This window comes from Saccopteryx bilineata, chromosome 6, assembly GCF_036850765.1.
Source record: "Saccopteryx bilineata isolate mSacBil1 chromosome 6, mSacBil1_pri_phased_curated, whole genome shotgun sequence".
NCBI lineage: Eukaryota > Metazoa > Chordata > Mammalia > Chiroptera > Emballonuridae > Saccopteryx > Saccopteryx bilineata.
Window position 1 is genome coordinate 48,772,229 of NC_089495.1, and position 24,303 is coordinate 48,796,531.

The following is a 24,303-nucleotide window of genomic DNA, read 5'->3' on the forward strand; positions in this document are numbered from 1 at the left end:
CACTATTTCGCTACTGAAAAATCAGAGTTAAGGCAAAACATTTTTACTTCTCACTACCTGAAGTTTCTTTCTGGCTTCAACTCTAGGTTTGTAGCTCTACAAGACCTTTAAAAAGCAAGCAAGCAAACAAACAGAAAAACAAAACAAAAACAGAAGTTGCATCAATATTTAAAGTGTTTTGTATATTTGTTGGTGGAAGTAGTTTAAAAAAATGAAATAATTAGCTAGGGTTGAAAAGTTAACGTTTTCCTGATACGTAAAACCAGGATTTTGATGTTTAGTTAGGATTCTTGAGTAGTTAATAAAAGTCAGCAGGAGTTTGAAATTTTAAACATACTGGTTTGACAAAATCAGTCCACTGCACAGCCATTATTTGGACCATGAAGTTAAAAGAAAGTTAAATTCAGATTCTGGAATATCATCCCATCAGAATTAAGTAGTCTTAGTATCCATATAGCAAGCCTATCTAACTTTCTGTAATTGGTTATGGTAAGCTCATATAATCATATTGAACAATCACACTTTTTCGTAAGGAACACTATTAAATGTGACAGTAGGCGACAAGCTCCCTAAATAGGAAAATTCAATACTGCAACTATTTTTTTGCAATATATATATATATATATATATATAGAGAGAGAGAGAGAGAGAGAGAGAGAGAGAGAGCGAAAACTAATACCATCCACACAGTTGTTAAACTCGGAAGCAACCTAAGTGTCCATGAATGGACAAAGACAATGTCACATACACACATATAAACACACAGGACTATTATTCAGCCATAAAAAAGGAAATCTTGCTCTTTGCAATAACACGGATGGACACTGAGGGCATTATGATAAGTTAGACAAAGACAAAAACCATATATGATCTCACTTATATATGGAACATAAACAAAAGAAAAACTAGATAAATAACAAGTTCAAAGATACAATGAATAGATTGGTGGCTGGAGGGATTGGGGTGAGTAAAATGGGAGAAGGGGATGTCTCAAAAGATACAATGTCCAGCCTGACCAAGCAGTGGTGCAGTGAATAGAGAACTGGCCTAGGGTACTGAGGACCCAGGTTCAAAACCCCAAGGTAGCCTGTTTGAGTGCAGGCTCATTGGCTTGAGTGCAGTTCACCAGCTTGAGCGTGGGGTCGCAGGCTTGAGCGTGGAATCACAGACATGACCCCATGGTCACTGGCTTGAGCCCAAAGCTCGCTGGCTTGAGCAAGAGGTCACTGGCTCAGCTGGAGCCTCCCAGTCAAGGAACATTTTAAAGCAACCAATGAATAACTGAGGTGTCGCAACTATGAGTTGATGTTACCTGTCTCTCTCCCTTCCTCTCTGTCCCTGTCTGCTGTTGTTCTTTAAAAAAAAAAAAAAGTACAATGTCCAGTTATAAAATAAATAAGGCATGAGAATATGCATGGTAATTGTAGTTAATTAATACTGTTCTGCACATGTGGAAGTTGCTAAGAGAATCATCTTAAAGTTCTCACAAGAAGAAAAAATTGTAACTATGTATGGTGACAAATGTTAACTAGATTATGGTGATCATTTTGCAATATACACAAATACTGGATCATTATATTGTTCACCTGAAGCTAAATATATTATATGTCGCTTATACCTCAATTTTAAAAATTAAAACAAAACCAAAAAAATTGTGTACTCAATTCAGAATGATTTAAAGTTAAGAGTGAAGGTATGCAGAGAGCAAAGGAGACTTTCGTCAATGGGAGTAGGAGAAAGGCAGTCACTGAGCAGTGACCCCAGCAGAGGTAGAACCAGTCTGCAGAGCAGCCTGGCTCTTTACGCCAGCCTGGTGTATATAAGCCAAACTGTTTCTTGATTCATTGTTACTGCATCTCACTGAAGACAGGCATGCTAGTTCATTCCAAGTCTCTGAACTTTAAGAACAGTCCCAGTAAATAGGGTATAAGATGACTTCCTAAACAGCAGTAAGAAATTTTAAGACATATTATGAATACAGTATTATCCTGACAGCAGCAGTCAGAGCCCTGAAAGGCTCACCTTCCTGGTGGTGTTTTTTTCTAAATATGTCCCCAATTTCAAAATTAAACTTAATTCCTCTCCTCTTGATTGTGAGCTGGACTTAGTGATTTACGTCTAACAAATAGAATATAATGAAAGTGATGATGAGTGACTTTCCAGCGTATATTGTAAAAGGCCCTGCTTCTTCCTTGCTATCTCTTGGATCATTCACTTCGGGGAAGCCAGCTGACATGTTGTTGTTAGGCCAGCTGAAGGAGGAACACGCAGGTCTGGTGAGTTTCACAAGTTTATTTTTGCATCTGCAAAACAGACGAGGTCACCCTTTGTTGGTCTCAGCCCGCCTACACCCAGGCGTTTTTAAAAATAAATTTTCCCCTTGGAACACACTGGCCTTCATGTTTTCGGTTCAGCCCGCAGTTTCAGCCTTTCAGTTGTGAAGGACATTCGAGCAGCCCAATGAGAGGCCCAAGTAGTGAGGAACTGAGGCTTCTTGTCAATAGTCACAAGAGAGAGAGCTTTCCGTCCCAGCCAAACCTTCAGATGACTGCAGCTCTGAGTGACACCTTTGCTACAACCTCGTGACAGATCCTTAGCCAGTCCACCCAGCTATGCCACTGCCAACTTCCTGACCCACAGAAACTGTGAGATAATAAATTTGTTGTTTTTAAAAATATATTATGTAATTACTTTATTGTTTCATCTCTGAAATTTCATTCTCCACCTGCCTTCTTTGGGTTTCATCTTGGCCATTATTTCCATTCTAAAGCCTTCCACAACCACTGCCATGTCCAGGTTAGGGCTCCCCAGGTGTATTTCAAGTGCCTGTCTCTCCCTGTCATCACTCACCTGTTGTACTTGACTGACATAGTGTTCTTCTTGTCACCTTCAAGAGATTACAAATTGAATGAGGAGTCAGGCACCATCTCACTCAATTACTATTGGTTCTCTAGGACCTATGTCATAGGAGGTACTCAATAAACAGCTGTTAAACTATATTATAACTGATATAATAAATGTGTAAAGGCTATAAGTCTATCAAAATTTATCTAATGGTAGAATCACTCAGCAAAGGCACTTCAACAGTTTGCTTCACTGCTCATTTTATTTTTAAATAAGTTTGAGGGGCCAATAAATATCATACCAAAATTAATTAAATGTTTTTTTAAACAGAGTTTATGGTAGAAATTTTACCAGTGCCCACAACAGAGTAATAGTCTACTATGGATATTTTATAGTGGTTTATAAGATTGAACTGATTCAACCTAAAAATCTGGTATCAATATTGAAAGCTGTATTCTAAATAAAATTCTTCAGGAAGTGGGTGAAACTAGGGCATTACTAAAATCACTTGAAGTCTTAATTATCTTATTTGCCAATTCTAATATAGGAACCGTTCCATTTAGTGTTTTTTATTTCCAAAATAACTGGATTTGACAACTTATATTATTCTTCATTTAGTCTCATAACAAGTTATTTGACTCTTGAGCACAACACGCTGAGTCATTCAAGAGGATACAGGTGTAACTGTGCATCCAATTAGACAAGCAATTTTCCAGATTACATGGACAGGAGCCTCACCTTTTTATGAAAATTCAGTCCCATGGTTCAAAAATGTAGTGCTATACCCACTGAACAAGGCTGCACTTTAAAAATAAACAAATCAAGCTGTGCAAGGTTACTATTCAGACTTGATTTTCCTACAGCCTCATTTATCTGACCCCCTTCCATTAGACATCAAGCTGATTGGACTGAGTTTGCTTTGAAAGGATATTCTTTAGCTTGAGGTAATGTCATCACATTGGAAAGCAAGTTACTTCTAGATCTTCTTTCTTTAAGCAAGTATAGGGGAGAATAATTCCACTCCACAGTGACATTTCAGGAGCCATTAAAATTACTATGAATTGGGACCTCAAGCAATATTTTTGGCCTAAGCTCTCACTATCTTCTGCTATTAGCAAGACATTTACCTTGCTAGCTCTTTTTATACAGTAATCTCTCTGATAGTTTATACACCTAAGGAAGAAAAATGAGAGGCTTTTGCAGGGGATCTCCAAGTCTGTTCTGACTCAATCTCCTTTCTTTCACTCATGGTCCAGTTTTTTCTTCGCTTTCTCTAGTTTCTTAATTTAGATGAATGTCTAAACATAGATAATTAAGTGATCGCTAGCAACTGCCTCCAGTTCAGAGTGCTGACTGAAGGAGTTTTAGTATTGCACTTATACACGCCAGAGCTCTTCACTCAACGAGCGGACATTTGTCTGACTACCTCCCTAGCTGGCATAGGCATTGCAGGAGTTGCTTGGTAGCTGATTAAAATTCCCTATTTCAACAGTCCCATGTCTTCCTGACCCTTACACTGCACAGAACTTAAGAGACCGAGTGCAAGGTCTGCATCCTTCTCTCTCATTTTTGTCATGGCGTCACCATTGAGCTCCCCAATTCAAAGGCAATTATGGCTGTCAGTCTCTGGTGAGTCCTCCCAAAGATACATTATATATATATATAACAAGCATAAACACATATATTCTTTTTTATGCAAATAAATGTACATTGCTTGTGTCACTTCGTAAATCAGCACATAGAGAATAACTCAGGCCCTTTTTAATGACTATGCAGAGGTTTGGTGTTATGAATGTACCACATTTATTTAATTTTCTTATTGTGATGAGCATTGCTGTGGTTTCCAATCCTCTCTATTATAATATAAGCAAAACTGCTATGAACACCCTGGTACATCTACATGTGAACATATCAGAAAGCAAATTTTCATTTTGTCAAAATGTTCTCCATAGAGGCTATATAATTTATACTCTCAACAATAATGTATAAGGGCCTATTTTTCTACAATCTTATAAAATTAAAGAATTATCAGTTTTTTCATCTTGGCCAAAACAAAGGTATAAAACGATAGCATATAATATTTTAACTTGAATTTCTCTGTGTGGTTTCCCACAATTTCACATATGTGCAGAAGTTATTTATATTTCCTTTGCTATAAACCGGCTCTGAACATTTTTCACCTAGGTGGTTGGTCTTTTTCATACTGGTTTGTAAGAGTTCTTTATACACTAAGAACATTCCCCTCACCTTTTATTCTTTTGATTTATCTATTTTATTAAACTTAATGGAGTGATATTGACCAATAAGAATACATAGATTTCAGGTAAACATTTCTATAACATTTGAACTGTTGATTATGTTGTATACCCATCACCCAAAGTCAAATCATTTTCGGTCACCATACATTTGTCTCTCTTTATTCCACCCCCTTTCTCTTTTCACTAAAATGAATTTCAAATTTTCTCTTACCTTGTTGGCTTTACTTACAAGGGTTTTATATTTCTTTTTATAGTAAGAGACAAAGAGGGGAACAAACAGGGACAAACAGGAAGGGAGAGAGATGAGAAGCATCAATTCTTCATTGCAGCATTTTAGTTGTTCATTGATCGCTTTCTCATATGTGCCTTGACCTTGGAGGCTCCCATCGGGCCAGTGACCCCTTGCTCAAGCCAGCAACCTTGGGCTCAAGTCAGCAACCTTTGGGCTCAAGCCAGCGACCATGGGGTCATGACTATGATCCCACACTCAAGCAGGCGATCCCACGCTCAAGCTGGTGAGCCTGCTCTCAAGCCAGCGACTTCAGGGTTTCAAACCTGGGTCCTCTGCATCCCAGGCCAACCCTCTACCCACTGTGCCACTGTCTGGTCAGGAGGTTTTACATTTCTTGAAGAAAAATTTTAACATTTTAAAGGCAATCACCAGAACTAGGAAAATATTCCTAGTAATTTCTTCTCAAATGGAAAATAATTTTTATCAAAAAAACAAATGTTTTAGCTAAAGCAAAAATAAATTCATGTTAATACAATATTGTTTTTCTGTTAAAAAATAAAATCCATCAACAGGAAACATTTTTCTCAAGTAGGATAATATTTTTTGCTGCTTTGTTTAGTATACCTTTTAAAACTGGGAGGAAGGTCCCAGCTGGGGAACTCAGCTGGTTAGAGCATCATCACCACAGGCCAAGGTAGAGGGTTTGATCCCCAGTGAGGACACATATAAGAATCAACCAAGAAATGCAAAAATAGGTAGAACAACAGATAGATCTCTCTCCCCAACCCTTCTCTCTTTTCTCTCTCTCTCTCAAAATTAATAAAAAATATTTTGTTTTAAACTGAAGTGATAGGGAATTTAAGTAAAGAATTAACCTAACAAAATAAGTAGCTTATAACATGATCATAACATTAATTAGCTGTCAACTGGGGGGAAAAAAGTTAAGTTTTAAATATAAGATATTGCATAACTTCAAATCTTAACCTCAATTTTTAAAAATCTCTTACCACATATTATAAGATAATTTTCTAAAGAGAATTATACTCCTTTATTCCAAGCCCCTAATAGTACTATGGTAGTCATTTTTAAAGATTACTACAGAGTGACGTCACGGAAATGGCGCCGTGAGAAGCGCGTCCGACAGCTCTCCCCTAAATCACAACAAATTTATCAACTAGAAACAGAAAAATTTATCCTCGGAGCATTCCGGAGTTCCACACAAACTGAAAGCAAAAGGACTGTTATCACTTGAATCTGAGAGACGAGGGTGTGGAGGAAGCTACCACAGCGACGCTCATTCAAGCCGCCAGGGAGTACGCCTGCGTGCTATCAATAAGACTACCCTCAGATGCCGATAAGAAAGAGGAAATCGAATATTATGGATACAAAAGAAAGAGAGGTAACACAAATAGATGTGGAAAAATCTATGGAGAAAAGACTTAACATATTGGAAGCCTTGGAGCTAAATGACAGAGAATTTAAAATAGAAATGTTAAAAATACTCAGAGATATACAAGAAAACACAGAAAGGCAATATAGGGAGATCAGAAAACAACTCAATGAACACAAAGAATATATTACCAAGGAAATTGAAACTATAAAAACAAATCAAACAGAAATGAAAAACTCAATTCACGAGCTGAAAAACGAGGTAACAAGCTTAGCTAACAGAACAGCCCAGATTGAAGATAGGATTAGTGAAATAGAAGACAAACAACTTGAGGCACAACAGAGAGAAGAAGAAAGAGACTCAAAAATAATAAAAAATGAGAAAGCCCTACAGGAATTGTCTGACTCCATCAGAAAGAATAACATAAGAATAATAGGTATATCAGAGGGAGAAGAGAAAGAAAATGGAATGGAGAATATACTCAAACAAATAATAGACGAGAACTTCCCAAGCCTGTGGAAGGAACTAAAGCCTCAAATTCAAGAAGCAAACAGAACACCAAGTTTTCTTAACCCCAACAAACCCACTCCAAGGCACATCATAATAAAGATGACACAAAACAATGACAAAGAAAAAATTCTCAAGGCAGCCAGGGAAAAGAAGAGTACAACATATAAAGGAAGGCCTATTAGATTATCATCAGATTTCTCAGCAGAAACTCTACAAGCTAGAAGAGAGTGGACCCCAATATTTAAAGCCCTGAAAGAGAGGAACTTTCAGCCAAGAATACTATACCCATCAAAGCTATCCTTCAAGTATGAAGGAGATATAAAAACATTCACAAATACAGAAAAGATGAGAGAATTTATCAACAGAAAGCCCCCACTCCAGGAAATACTAAGGGGGGTTTTCCAACCAGATTCAAAGAACAAAAGAAAACAACACCACAAGTAACAGCTCCACCAAGAACACAATAAAACCAAACTTAAACTGTGACAACAAAGGAAAAAAAGGGGGGAGAGGATGGAGATTAACAGTAGCAAAGGACGATGAAGTGCAGAAATACTTATAAGATAGGGTACTACAATGAATATGGTAGGTACCCTTTTCATTACTTAATGGTAACCACCCTTAAAAAAACCACCACAAAAACACTTGACTTAAAAAAGGTAGCAACAGAGGAAAGAAGTATGGAACACAAACAAACAAAAACAAATGATAGAAAAACAAAAGAGAAGAATCAAACTAGATACAAAACTAACAGAAAGCAATTTATAAAATGGCAGTAGGGAACCCACAAGTATCAATAATTACACTAAATGTAAATGGATTAAACTTACCAATAAAAAGACACAGAGTAGCAGAATGGATTAAAAAAGAAAATCCAACTATATGCTGCCTACAAGAAACACATCTAAGCAACAAGGATAAAAACAAATTCAAAGTGAAAGGCTGGAAAACAATACTCCAAGCAAACAACACCCAAAAAAAAGCAGGTGTAGCAATACTCATATCTAATAATGCTGACTACAAGACAGAAAAAGTACTCAGAGACAAAAATGGTCATTTCATAATGATTAAGGGGAAGTTGAATCAAGAAGACATAACAATCATTAATATATATGCACCAAACCAAGGAGCACCAAAATATATAAGACAGCTACTTATTGACCTTAAAACAAAAACTAACAAAAATACAATCATACTTGGAGACCTCAATACACCGCTGACGGCTCTAGATCGGTCATCCAAACAGAGAATCAATAAAGATATAGTAGCCTTAAACGAAATACTAGAACACCTGGATATGATAGACATCTACAGGACACTTCACCCCAAAGCGACAGAGTATACATTTTTCTCTAGTGTACATGGAACATTCTCAAGAATTGACCATATGTTGGGCCACAAAGACAATATCAGCAAATTTAGAAAAACTGAAATTGTACCAAGCATATTTTCTGATCATAAAGCCTTGAAACTAGAATTCAACTGCAAAAAAGAGGGGGAAAAACCCACAAAAATGTGGAAACTAAACAACATACTTCTAAAAAATGAATGGGTCAAAGAAGAAATAAGTGCAGAAATCAAAAGATATATACAGACAAATGAAAATGAAAATACGACATATCAGAATCTCTGGGACGCAGCAAAAGCAGTAATAAGAGGAAAGTTCATATCACTTCAGGCCTATATGAACAAACAAGAGAGAGCCGAAGTAAACCACTTAACTTCACACCTTAAGGAACTAGAAAAAGAAGAACAAAGACAACCCAAAACCAGCCGAAGAAAGGAGATAATAAAAATCAGAGCAGAAATAAATGAAATAGAGAACAGAAAAACTATAGAAAAAATCAATAAAACAAGGAGCTGGTTCTTTGAAAAGATCAACAAAATTGACAAACCCTTAGCAAGACTCACCAAGGAAAAAAGACACAGGACTCAAATAAATAAAATCCAAAATGAAAGAGGAGAGATCACCACAGACATCATAGAAATACAAAGAATTATTGTAGAATACTATGAAAAATTATATGCCACCAAATACAACAATCTAGAAGAAATGGATAAATTCCTAGAACAATACAACCTTCCTAGACTGAGTCATGAAGAAGCAGAAAGCCTAAACAGACCAATCAGCAGGGAGGAAATAGAAAAAACTATTAAAAACCTCCCCAAAAATAAAAGTCCAGGCCCAGACGGTTATACTAGTGAATTCTATCAAACATTCAAAGAAGACTTGGTTCCTATTCTACTCAAAGTCTTCCAAAAAATTGAAGAAGAAGCAATACTTCCAAACACATTTTATGAAGCCAACATAACCCTCATACCAAAACCTGGCAAGGATGGCACAAAGAAAGAAAACTACAGACCAGTATCTCTAATGAATACAGATGCTAAAATACTAAACAAAATACTGGCAAACCGATTACAACAACATATTAAAAAAATAATACATCATGATCAAGTGGGATTCATCCCAGAATCTCAAGGATGGTTCAACATACGCAAAACGGTTAATGTAATACACCATATCAACAAAACGAAGAACAAAAACCACATGATCTTATCAATAGATGCAGAAAAGGCTTTTGATAAAATACAACACAATTTTATGTTTAAGACTCTCAACAAAATGGGTATAGAAGGAAAATATCTCAACATGATAAAGGCCATATATGATAAACCATCAGCCAACATCCTATTAAACGGCATAAAACTGAGGACTTTCTATCTTAAATCAGGAACAAGACAGGGTTGTCCACTCTCTCCACTCTTATTCAACGTGGTGCTAGAAGTTCTGGCCAGAGCAATCAGACAAGACAAAGAAATAAAAGGCATCCATATCGGAAAAGAAGAAGTAAAGCTATCACTTTTTGCTGATGATATGATCCTATACATCGAAAACCCGAAGGACTCCACAAAAAGATTATTAGAAACAATAAACCAATACAGTAAGGTCGCAGGATACAAAATTAACATACAAAAGTCCATAGCCTTTCTATATGCCAACAATGAAATATTAGAAAACGAACTCAAAAAAATAATCCCCTTCACGATTGCAACAAAAAAAATAAAATACCTAGGAATAAACATAACAAAGAACGTAAAGGACCTATATAATGAAAATTACAAAGCATTGTTAAGGGAAATCGAAAAAGATACAATGAGATGGAAAAATATTCCTTGTTCCTGGATAGGAAGAATAAATATAATCAAAATGGCCATATTACCCAAAGCAATATACAAATTTAATGCAATTCCCATCAAAATCCCTATGAGATTTTTTAAAGAAATGGAACAAAAAATCATCAGATTTATATGGAACTATAAAAAACCCCAAATAGCCAAAACAATCCTAAGGAAAAAGAATGAAGCTGGGGGCATTACAATACCTGACTTTAAACTATATTATAGGGCCACGATAATCAAAACAGCATGGTATTGGCAAAAAAATAGACACTCAGACCAATGGAACAGAATAGAAAGCCCAGAAATAAAACCACATATATATGGTCAAATAATCTTTGATAAAGGGGCCAACAACACACAATGGAGAAAAGAAAGCCTCTTCAACAAATGGTGTTGGGAAAACTGGAAAGCCACATGCAAAAGAATGAAACTCGACTACAGCTTGTCCCCGTGTACTAAAATTAATTCAAAATGGATCAAAGACCTAAATATAAGACCTGAAACAATAAAGTACATAGAAGAAGACATAGGTACTAAAATCATGGACCTGGGTTTTAAAGAACATTTTATGAACTTGACTCCAATGGCAAGAGAAGTGAAGGCAAAGATAAATGAATGGGACTACATCAGAATTAAAAGTTTTTGCTCAGCAAGAGAAACTGATATCAAAATAAACAGACAGCCAACTATATGGGAACTGATATTTTCAAACGACAGCTCAGATAAGGGCCTAATATCCAAAATTTACAAAGAACTCATAAAACTCAACAACAAACAAACAAACAATCCAATAAAAAAGTGGGAAGAGGACATGAACAGACACTTCTCCCAGGAAGAGATACAAATGGCCAACAGATATATGAAAAGATGCTCAGCTTCATTAGTTATTAGAGAAATGCAAATCAAAACTACAATGAGATACCACCTCACTCCTGTTAGATTAGCTATTATCAACAAGACGGGTAATAGCAAATGTTGGAGAGGCTGTGGAGAAAAAGGAACCCTCATTCACTGTTGGTGGGACTGTAAAGTAGTACAACCATTATGGAGGAAAGTATGGTGGTTCCTCAAAAAACTGCAAATAGAACTACCTTATGACCCAGCAATCCCTCTACTGGGTATATACCCCAAAACCTCAGAAACATTGATACGTGAAGACACATGTAGCCCCATGTTCATTGCAGCACTGTTCACAGTGGCCAAGACATGGAAACAACCAAAAAGCCCTTCAATAGAAGACTGGATAAAGAAGATGTGGCACATATACACTATGGAATACTACTCAGCCATAAGAAATGATGACATCAGATCATTTACAGCAAAATGGTGGGATCTTGATAACATTATAAGGAGTGAAATAAGCAAATCAGAAAAAAACAAGAAATACATGATTCCATACATTGGTGGAACATAAAAATGAGACTAAGAGACATGGACAAGAGTGTGGTGGTTACCAAGGGTGGGGGGGGAGGGAGGACATGGGAGGGAGGGAGGGAGAGAGTTAGGGGGAGGGGGAGGGGCACAGAGAACTAGATAGAGGGTGACGGAGGACAATCTGACTTTGGGCGAGGGGTGTGCAACATAATTTGATGACAAAATAACCTAGACATGTTTTCTTTGAATATATGTACCCTGATTTATTAATGTCATCCCATTACCATTAATAAAAATTTATTTAAAAAAAAAAAAAAAAAAAAAGATTACTACAAAAATATTCTTTTCTTTTTCTGTCAGCCTACTCTTCACTTAAGCCATAAATTTGACAAAAAACCTACGGTAGGTATAAACATTATAGTGAACTGACCTTGTTTGCTGACGTCCTTTTCATGTTCAAGAATAAGAGTCTATTCTTTTTTTTTTCTTTTCTTTTCTTTTTTTTTTTTTTTTTTTTTTTTTTGTACTTTTCTGAAGCTGGAAACGGGGAGACAGTCAGACAGACTCCCGCATGTGCCCAACCGGGATCCACCCAGCACGCCCACCAGGGGGCGATGCTCTGCCCATCCGGAGTGTTGCTCTGTTGCGACCAGAGCCACTCTAGCGCCTGAGGCAGAGGCCATAGAGCCATCCCCAGCGCCTGGGCCATCTTAGCTCCAATGGAGCCTCAGCTGCGGGAGGGGAAGAGAGAGACAGAGAGGAAGGAGAGGGGGAAGGGTGGAGAAGCAGATGGGCGCTTCTCCTGTGTGCCCTGGCCGAGAATCGAACCCGGGACTTCTGCACGCCAGGCCGACGCTCTACCACTGAGCCAACCGGCCAGGGCCAAGAATAAGAGTCTATTCTAAAAAGTGACTATAGAGGCAAAAGAACAGTGAGGGGGAGAGGATTCTTGTCTCCTACTCTCTGTAAAGTCAATAAATGAAATCTTTAAAAAAAAAAAAAAACCATCCTGATTCTTACCAGCCCTTATAAAATTTCCAGTAACTACATGATTTAGCATTACTCTCCACAAACAAGACAAAAAAAACCCCAGAGATTATGATGTAAAATGCAGATATAAACTTATATTAGAAATACATTTAAGATTGTTTACATTAATATTTGAAAACAAAGAAAATGTTATTTGGTACATGAGATTATTTGTTGGTATACGCTAAGTTCATTTAATTTTTTTCCAAATGTATTGATTTTAGAGAGAGAGAGGAAAGGGGAGAGAAAACATCGGTTTATTGTCCCACCTACCCATGCATTCATTGGCTGAGTCCTGCATGTGCCCTTACCGGGGATCAAACCTGCCAACTGTGGCACATTGGGACGAGGCTCCACTCCATTGAACTATCCGGCCAGGGACATTTAATTCTTCATCTTTAGGAAATGTTATGCAAGACTCCTTATATAGCTCTACTTAAAACCACATTTTCAAAGTGCTCTCTAAATATGAAAACAATGTTTTCTTAGTTAAGAAATCTAGAACAAAATACACGGAACAGAACAAATGAGAAAGGGTTGGCTACATTTGAGAAAGAAAACTTCAAACAATGCATATATAATTATTTATTATGTACCCATATGTAATTATTTTTTTCATTCTTATGTTTATCACCATATTCTTTCTCTAGAATGAAAAATATAAAGTGGCAATTTCAATGAAATGAATACAACAAAACAGTCCCTTCCCTCCACCACAGGCCTCTAAAGAGGAGACAATTTTACCTCCAACAAAACAAATACATTAAGAAAACAAAATGAAAGCACAAACTTTTTTTTTTTTTTTTTTTTTTGGTATTTTTCTGAAGCTGGAAACAGGGAGACACAGTCAGACAGACTCCCACATGAGCCCAACCGGGATCCACCCAGCATGCCCACCAGGGGCGACACTCTGCCCCAACCAGAGCCACTCTAGCGCCTGGGGCAGAGGCCAAGGAGCCACCCCCGCGCCCGGGCCATCTTTGCTCCAATGGAGCCTTGGCTGCGGGAGGGGAAGAGAGAGACAGAGAGGAAGGACGAGGGGGGGGGTGAGAAGCAAATGGGCGCTTCTCCTATGTGCCCTGGCCGGGAATCGAACCTGGGTCCCCCGCACGCCAGGCCGACGCTCTACCGCTGAGCCAACCGGCCAGGGCCAAAAGCACAAACTTTTAGATGCAAAATCTTATCTATTTCAAACCTCGTATTGCTCTTAAAAATTAGTTGTGTAAAACTGTAAAATCACTGCTAAAAATTAGTATTTTGAATTTTAACACCAATTTGAAAAATATATTAACATCTACAACCGGTAATAAGATAGTAAAAATGCTTTCTAACAACTACTCTTAACTTGAATTGTGTACTTTTTCAAAGTGGGTACATTGTGTACATAATATTGCTTACATTTTTGTGATTTATTCATGTTCTTACATGATTCCACTAAATTGTACAACAGGAACCTTAACTTCCAAAGTATCACAAAAAAAATTCTTTTTATCATGTAACAAAAGTATTCTGGTTAGAAATATGTGTATTATTCCCTGTATTAACAATGATTTATCCACAGTCTAGCAGAGCTAATTTTTCACAACAGTGCGAATATTTCTCAGAATTTGCCTAACAAAATTACTTTGCAAAGTTAGATACAAAGAGGTACTAACTAGTTCATGGGACTTAGAATCACACTAACCTGGGTTAATCGTAGATTTTATACTTACAAACTGTGTGACTTCAGCTCTCTTACTAAGTCTTGCTGAACCTCAATTTCCAAACTCATCAGTACACTGGGGCTAGTAACATCTCCCATCCAGGTTACTACTATCCCATTTAGAGATAATGTTTATAAAGTACTTTCCACAGGGCCCAGGTAAGGCACATATTTAATAAAATAGAACAAAGTAATTTGCTGCTTTATGAAACTAACTTTGAATAAGCTAAAATAAGTATCAGAAAAAAAAACAATGCAACTAGAACAACAAGGGAAATCCTTTTCTCACTCTACTGTTTATGGAAAACAATAATAAAATTAAGGAAGCATATACTTCCATAATAAGAAATTAAAGTTATTTATCTTAGAAGATATCTAATTTTTCAACACACTATAACTTCTTGTGAGAGTTTTATTGCTTTACCTCTTACATTTAAATCTTTGGGGGGAAATTTTGGTTCATAAACGCAACATGAGGTAGGGATCCAACTTTATTCTTTTACATGTGGCTACCCAGTTGTTCCACCAACAGTTGTTGATAAGACTATTCTTACCTTCACTGATTTATCTGTGAAAAATCACTAGACCATACAATCATGGGGTTTTTTCTGGATTCTCGATTTTATTGACACTCCTTATGCTTATCTCATGCAAGTACTACACTGTTTTCATTACCGGATAGTTCAGTAGTAAGTTTTGAAAGGGTAAAGGTGAGTTCTCTAAGTTTGTTCTTTAGTTTCTAGATAGTTTTCACTATCCTGGCCCTGAGCTCTCTAACTTTGTTCCTTTATTCAAGATTACTTTGGCTATTCTGGATCCCTTAAGTTTCCATATAAATTTTAGTATTAGCTTATCAATTTCTGACAAAAATAAAGTTTGGGTTCTGATAAGAACTGCACAGAATCTGTATACCAATTAAAGAAGTAATGCCATCTTAATAGTATTAAGTTTTTTAATTTATGAATGTGAGATACTTTCTCTTTATTTGAATTTTAATTTTTTTCAAGAATTTGTAGTTTTCCCAGGACGAGGTTTACACTTCTTTTGTTAAATTTATTCTAAGTATTTTATTCTTTTGATGCTCCTGTTAACAAAATTTTAGTAACTTTATTTTTGGATTTTTCATTGGAAGTGAATAATAACACAACTAATTATTTACTTATTTTTTTATTGTGCATCCTGAACCCTTGCTAAAGCTATTTATTAATTATAATAGCTTCTTAGTAAATTTTTAAGGACTTTCTACATACATCATGCCATTTGCCAACAGTGATTTTCATCAATGATAGCAGTATGCTGAACAGAACTGTTTGTTCCAAAAGTGGATATCTACCATTTAACTTTCAGTGTAAATTTTATCAACACATAAGTTACTTGAAATTGGAAGAATGAAAAGACTATGTAATCTAAAACTACACGAAAGTTTTATGACTATCAAAAAATTAGGCTTTCATCTTTCTTTAAAGAGGAAAAGAATAAAATCTCTTTAGGAAAATAAACAGTGAAAAGTTTTTAAAACAATAAAAAAATTAATTTCCTTGAGCAACACTAGAATCTATGTAAACACAATAAATTAAACTAAATTTAAAAAATTACTTTCCTTGACCATACTAAATGTTACTTTTGATAATTTAGTGTTTTCTTTTTAACCATTGGCACAAAAATTACATTGGTATGTCAAAATTCAATAGTCTAAGGATTCTGGTTATTCTTAAGAAGTAAACAAGATCTTTAGAAAAATTTCTGTAAGTGGCTCGATGTATGTGATAAATAATACCTAGGATCATCCATAAGTGTTTTTTAGTTTATTAGTAATTAACATGAAATATCAGGCAAAAAATATTTTAAGTGCCAGTATAGTGCTCATTTTCCCGTCTTCAGGAAGGCTGAATTCCTAAGCTAATTTTCTTCAAGAGTACTCTGCCTGACCAGGTGGCGCAGTGGATAGAGCATCGGACTGGGACACAGAGGACCCAGGTTCAAAACCACAAGGTCGCTGGCTTGAGCAGGGGCTCACCAGCTTGAGCACAGGGTCTCTGGCTTGAGCGTGGGATCATAGGCATGACCCTATAGTCACTGGCTTGAGCCCAAGGTCGCTGGCTTGAAGCCCAAGGTCGCTGGCTTGAGCCCAAGGTTGCTGGTTTGAACAAGGGGTCACTCGCTCTGCTATAGCCCCCTCCCCCCAGTCAAGGAACATATGATAAAGCAATCAATGAACAACTAATGAGACTAAGGAGACACAACAAAGAATTGATGCTTCTCATCTCTCTCCCTTCTGCCTGTCTGTCCCTCCTCTCTCTGTCTCTGTCACACACACACAAAAGAGTACTCTGACATTTTCTTTGAAGTGAATTGTCTATAACATGAATTTAGTCCTTTCTCACCTTTACCTAATACGTTAATCTTTTCCTTTATCATAAACTGTTTTGACCAGTTTCACATTATGCAGAATAAAAGAGAAATGGATGTCTTCTCGGAAATCTAAAAGGGAATTGTAAAAATAATATAAACAAAAATCTGTTTTTGATACTTTACAATTTATCATTTTCATAAGCTAAATATTTCACTTCATGTTTACTAAGTTTTCTACTTCTTAATTAAATCTTAATGTATTCATTCTAACACTTGCATTCAGATCAGAACACTTAAAACACATAAACTACTACACCTCTTCTTCTACTTCTTAACTTAATTCTATCATGTTTTGTTTCTCAAAAGCTTTATCCTCCTTACTTTTTTTTATTTTAATTTTTAAATTTATTTTATTTTTTTAATTTATTCATTTTAGAGAGGAGGGAGGGAGAGAGACAGAGAGAAAGGGGGGAGGAGCAGAAAGCATCAACTCCCATATATGCCTTGACCAGATAAGTGCAGGGTTTTGAACCGGCAATCTCAGTGTTCCCAGGTCGATGCTTTATCCACTGCGCCACCAGAGGTCAGGCTATCCTCCTTACTTTTTAATGTCTCATTATAAATACTAATTTGCATTGGTTTGTGTATATTTTAAATTTTTACATAGCATAAAACTAACCATCTCAGCCATTTTTAAGTGTACAGTTCAGTGGTATTAAATATACATACATATATTGTGCTACCTGCTACCACCACCACCAATACATTTCCAGAATTCTTTTTAACCTGCAAAACTGAAACTCTATATCCTTTCCAGTGGTTTTCAACTACCAGTGTGTGGACTAGTGCCAATCCCTGGAAATTTTGTGCCCGACCATGAAAGCATTAACCACCCTGATATCGTATGAAGATTATAAACATCAGCGTGATGAACTCTTTTGTGGAGCAGCATGAAATTTCTGGGGCACTAACAGTAGAAACCCACTGCCATCCCCCACTCCTCCCAGCTCCTGGCAACCACCCTTCTATTTTCTGTCTATGAATTTGACTACTCTGGGGACTGCATGAGTTGGAGTCATAGTTATCCTTTGTGCCTGGCTCATTTCACTTAATATAATGTCATCAAGGTTCATCCATGTTGTAGCACATGTCTGCAATTTCTTCCTTTCTCAAGGCCGAATAATATTCCATTGTATGTATATATCAATTTTGTTTATCGACTCATTTATCAGTGGACATGGGGGTTGCTTCCATCTGTCTATCGTGAATAATGTTGCTGAATATGGGTGTGCAAATATCACTTCAAGACCCTGCTTCCTTTTTTTTTTTTTAATAAATATTCAGCAGTGGTGATTCTAAGGATAATTTTTTGAAAATTCACTTTTTTCCCACAGCAGCTGCACCATATCACACCCCAATCAACTGTACACAGGGACTCCAATTTCTCCACATCATCACCAACACATTATTTTCTGGAGGTTGTCTGATAGTAGTCACACTAAGGGCTGTGAGGTAATATCCAGTTATGATTTTGATTTGCATTTTGCTAATTATTAGTAATGTTGAACATTTTTGCATGTACTTATTGGCAATTTGTTTATCTATCTTCTTTGGAGAAATGCCTATTCAAATCCTTTACCCATTTTTAAGTTAGGTTGTATGTTTGTTTTCCTCTTGAGTTGTTGGAATCCTTTACATATTCTGGATAATATTCCTTGTCACATATATACACATATTTTCCCCTATTCCGTGGACTGCATTTTCACTCTGTTCATTGTATCCTTTGATGCACAAAAGTTTTACATTCTGAAGTAGTCTAATTTACCTTTAAATATTTTTTACTGTGATTTTATGTCATATTCAAGAAATGATCATACAATCCAGTGTCATCTGACTTTTCCTGTGTTTTCTTGTAAGAGTTTTATAGCTCTAGTCCTTACATTTATGTCTTTAATAAATGTTTGGTTATTTTTACATATGCTTTAAGGTGGGGCCCAACTTCACTTTTTTGTTGTTTTATCTATCTCTCCATCCATCCATCCATCCATCCATCCATTCACCCAACCATCCATCCATCCACCCATCCATCCATCCATCCATCCATCCATCAATTTTTGCTTACTCCTTCTACCTCTTTCACCCATTCTCAAAACTCCCCTCTCCTAGTACCATTTTTAGAAAAGGCTGTCCATTCCCACTGAATGGTTTTGACACTCCTATCATGTTCATTTCACCATATAAGCAAGGGTTTATTTCTGGGCTTTCAAGTCTATTCCACTGGTCTATGTGTCTGCCAGTACAACACTGCTTTAATTACTGTAGTTTTACTATAAGTTTTGAAATTGGAAAGCGTAAACTCTCAAACTTTGTTCTTTTTATTTTTTCCAAAATTCTTTTGGCTATTTGGGGTCCCTTGAGATTCAATATGAATCACTAGATGGATTTTTCTATTTCTCCAAAACTCTGCTGAGATTTTGATAAGGACTGCTTAGAACCTATAGACGGTTTGGGTAGTACTGAGATCATAACAACATTAAGTTTTCCAATCCATGAACATAAAATGGCTTTCCATTTATTTGGGTCTTCTTTAATGCTTTCAGCAACATTTTGTAGTTCCTAGTTTATTATAGTATCCAGTGTATAAGTGTGAAAATGTGGGGTACCAGAAATATTGTTGTGGGCTTAGCAATTATGACTCTGCCAGTACCACCTCTGAGGTCATTAACCTAGACGTTTATCTCTAGGCTAATTCATTTTTTCTTGATGGGGCAGTAAGTGATCTAGAAAACCAAGTAAATAGTTATAGCTCTCCCCTCTGAGGCCCTAAAAGCAGGGCTTCCATACTATTAAAATCGTCACATCACTGAACCTTTACTCCACACAATTCAACTTTACTCCTTTTATAATATTGATGTCAAATGAAGCCCAATATAAATATTCTTACGAAAAAAGGAATATACTATCAGGACTACTCTCTGCTCATTTAGTCTGATGCTTCTGATAGTAGCTAAGTCAATAATAATGAGTAGTTTTTGATACTACATAACAAGGTGGATATTTTTCAGGGGAATTCTTAATACATTAAATTTGATGATTTTTAAACAGCCCTACTTTCCTTATGAGCTAAAAAGTGAAACAGAAGGCAAAAAATCAAAGACACCACCTGAGCTGTCAGGCCAATGGCCTGCAGTTTTCCAACACGGAATCCAAACAAGCAGGAGAAACAACAGTTCTATGCAACTCTGGTAGTTTTCTTATTAAGGCAAGGCACTGCTTAGAACAGTGTAGTATGGGGTATCAGATTACCACTACAGCAGTGACTCAAGACAGAACTAAAAATTATGCTGAAGTCTACATTTCTGTAAAGTTAACCTTCCCCCAGGAAAATGCTACATAATAATATTAATACTTTCTGCTATGCAATACATATCATTTGCTACTCAACCTGATGTATAGTTAACTGCTCAGTTACCAAACTATTCTTTAAAAGAATCACACAGAAATGAGGAATGTAAAGAATCACATAAGTTCATCACAAATTACATAAGACAACTGGTTAACTTCCATCATAGCTTTCATTTTAAGAGAGTTGAGTAAAACATCTTTCAGTAACAAATGCTTTAGCAATTTGGGCATATAGAATGAGTCACAAAATTGAAAGACAACCAAGGACACTATCCTTCATTCATGAAGTAATCACATTTACTTGTGATTCTACCACATAAGAACGTCAGTTTCTCCACTGTAGCAGCTTAGTCCTTATCTAACACACAGCCGGCATATTATAAGTATCTACGGAATAAATGAATTCTCATTAACTCTTGACTTCTGGCATTTTCTAGCTGGATCAAGAAGCTGCCATGTACCTAAAACCTCAGCAGGTCTTACTATTTTGCTTTTCATATCCTGTTTAAATCTTCTGATAAAAAAAAGTTTTTCTGCAAAACAAAATGACATTTCAATGCAACTTAGCCATGAGAGAAGAAATGTAAATTAAAATAATATTTATTATTCTAACTATAGAGTACTTTCTGGGTTCGTGTTGAAACTAAAAAAGGACACAAATTAAAATAATGACTCTTCATGCCATTTTCTGGCAATCTCAAACAATATAATTTAAGCATGTTATTCATAACCACTGCAAACACTAAATCTTATTGTAACAATGTTCAGTACAGACAATTAACTAAAGCAGTTTTGTAACGGATATTATCCAAGGGTTTTAAGTTCTTCAAAACAAAAAGAATGTATCATAAGATAAATTTAGCCTGAATAATGTCTCACAACAAGAATCTCAAGAAAATGTTATATGAGGCTTCAGATTACTGTTTTAAGAATCCTTACCTACCACAGTTATTGTACGTTTTGAATTATAATTAAAGATGCTCTTTTCTATTACAAAGCCAAAAGTATCTCAATAACAACAACCAAAAAAATGAAACAGGTATCAGGAAATAGGTTTAGAATGTGACTGATTCTAGAACTATATTTCCTAATTAATATAAGAGAACAAAAATTTCCATGTACATTCAGCTTCCTAAAGAAGATGAAACAAATACATAGCTATGTTATAGATTCAAAACATAACAGTCGCTGAAGAAGTTAAAAATTGTTTTAAATATTCATAGATAATTTCAAGATTATCTCCATATAAAAGAAAGAAAACTTACAGAGAACGTTGTCCCACTGTTTGATGCTACAACATTATGAACTTCCTCATTCAATTTTACTGAAAGCTCCCAGTTAGTCACTTGAGGTTTAACAATAGGCACTCTGAAGTAGAAAGAAAAAAAACAGTTCATAATTTCAATTTTTCTCTCTCGGTAAATTTATCTTCTTTTGACATTAAGTGTACAGAGTAAAAATGCCCAAGACTGCATTTCAGAACATTTTATTTTAAAAGGTTATATCATTGAAAGAAACTAGAGAGATTAAAACACACACACAGACACTCCAAGGGCAACAGCAGTCCTTCTGGGATAATGGCGGTACCATCATCTACTCCAAGTACCATCATCTGTTCTATGAATTTGAATTGCTTTATTTGTGACAGTCCTTCAAATATTAACCTTACTCAAGCAATCAATATTAATGTCTTTTTAATATTTGGTTAATATTTGGTTACTGACCAAGAATGTTTTCTTTTTAATTTACAATACTAGTCTTTTCTTATTTCTATTGGGTTTGCAAAAAAACTGCACATAATTAACATATTCAACTTGGTGAGTTTGGATTTATTCACTCATTGATCATCACCACAATCCATATAATATACATTTCCATTACCTCCAAAAGTTTCCTTTGTTTTGATAAGAATACAGTATCAACAATGCTGGCCTTAATACACAGGTTTTTTCTTATGTATGATCAATATCATATGGTCCAGAAAAATTGGATGAAGCAACCAAAGACAAAAGCATTTTTAGAATACAAATATTCCACACATTTTTTTAAATTTACAAAATTTGAATGATTTCGGAATTAAACTAATTTAAGTATGGCCTGTTTACATTAGTGATAGTTGTGATGTAATATATACTAAACACTAAATATGTAGTATCAAAAGTTTGACTTAAGTTATAGTTCTCAAAACTGTTGCAGGTTATGTTTTAATTTAAATGCCCCACCACCGATTTCAAAAGGATTCTCTCTGCATATTCAATTTTTTTTTCTGAAGTGAGAAGCAGGGAGGCAGAGACAGAGTCCTGCATGCACCCAACCGGAATCCATCCAGCATGCCCACTAGGGGGCAATGCTCTCTCTGACCCTCTGGGGCATTGCTCTGCTGCAATCGGAGCCCTTCTAGCACCAGAGGCGGAGGCCATGGAGCCATCCTCAGTGCCCAGGCCAACTTTGCTCCAATGGAGCCTTGGCGGCGGGAGGGGAAGAAAGAGAGAGAAAGTAGAGAGGGAAGAGTGGAGAGGCAGATGGGCGCCTCTTCTGTGTGCCCTGGCTGGGAATCGAACCTGGGAATTCCACATGCCAGGCCAACGCTCTACTGCTGAGCTAGCCGGCCAGGGCTGCATATTCAATTCTTTTAAAGAGTCATAATCACAAAAACTTTGAATAAAATCACTTCTAGACATAATGTCTAATGGAGGATAATTAATCATTTAGGTGAATGTGTATTCAGCCCACTACTTCTTGATGTATTTCCTGAAGATGAAGAAATGTTTTAAATAATATAGAAGTAAAAATTAAAGTAAAATGCATCAACAAATCAATAGTAATGCACACTGTAGGCCTGGAAGATTCTGTTTGGTAACTTGAAGAGGATGGTTTCAGAAGAGAGAGCTACATGCCTGAGAGCTGCAAAGAACAGCAGGGGAGCACAGGGAGGGGAGGAGGGAGAGGAAGGCGCAGCACAGAGAGGAGGGCAGGAGAGTCCTTGGGTGCTCCAGCTCCACCTCTGTATTCACACTCTATTCCATGGGACATTTGTTAGTTTATGTCTGTCTCCCCTGTTGACCTGTGAGCTTCTCAAAGACCAAGATCATGCCTTATTTATATATATCCTGCCCCCAGCACAGGGTCCAGAAAAATAGGTTGGGGTAAGAGGAGAAATAGGGAAGAATTTGAGAAGCAACTAGCATGTGCCAAGCACTTCACAGGACAGCGTGTCACCCAATGGACACAGCATGAGCCACTGAAGGAGAATGAACCTGGAGCTCCAGATCACAACCTGGCTGCTCTTAGACTATGCAAATGACCTCACTAGACTTTACTTTGTCACCTTCAACTGAGGTTAACACCCTGACACTCATGGGTATTGTGATGACAGAAATACAATACCCTCACAGCTAGATTGCAGTGCAACATAGCATTCTCAAATCTTTGCTATCCTCCATAATTGGGATAATTATCAAAAATGACTATACTCCCTAATCTAGATTGTTCCAAGATTTTCTACTTCACATCAGGTTAAATCTTATCTTACCTACCATTCAAGTTCTTTAAAAATAAGACCCCATTCTTTGTATCCATTTTTACTTCTGATTATTCTCTGACTTGGTTGAGCCAAGTGCTTCAATTGCTTGACAAACCAAACCCAGCCAAGCTAAGATGAACAAGACAAATAAGAACAGTGGTTACAAACTCAGACTCCGGTGACTTCCAGTTTGCCATTAATTAGTTTGACCTTGAGCAAACTATTCAAGTTGCAATTTCCTTATCTGTAAATTTAAGATAATCACAGTATCTGCACCATAGTGATTATGGTGGATTCAATTCAAGAAGCATTAATTTTTATTATTATGATCAGTCCCTACTCTAGGTCTTATACTCTTGTTTTACCTCAGACCTGAAATCCCTTCAAAGAAACCGAATTCCTTCTCTCTGTTTCTCAAACTAAAAGATTTTTTCAAGAAGAATATTCTCTCTCTCATAAACTGTTCCCTAATTATAGTACAAATTTCAGTGCCTTTCCTTC

The 24,303-nt window shown here is 36.4% G+C and overlaps 1 protein-coding gene across 2 annotated transcripts in view; it reads right to left on the minus strand.

Moving 5' to 3' along the window:
• PCCA (propionyl-CoA carboxylase subunit alpha) overlaps positions 1-24,303 on the minus strand; it is a 450,416-nt gene that overhangs the window by 130,559 nt on the left and 295,554 nt on the right. For both annotated transcript variants that reach the window (XM_066234359.1, XM_066234358.1), the window contains exon 19: positions 21,545-21,647. In XM_066234359.1, the coding sequence (XP_066090456.1) occupies positions 21,545-21,647 (103 nt within the window). The remainder of the gene's footprint in view (positions 1-21,544; positions 21,648-24,303) is intronic.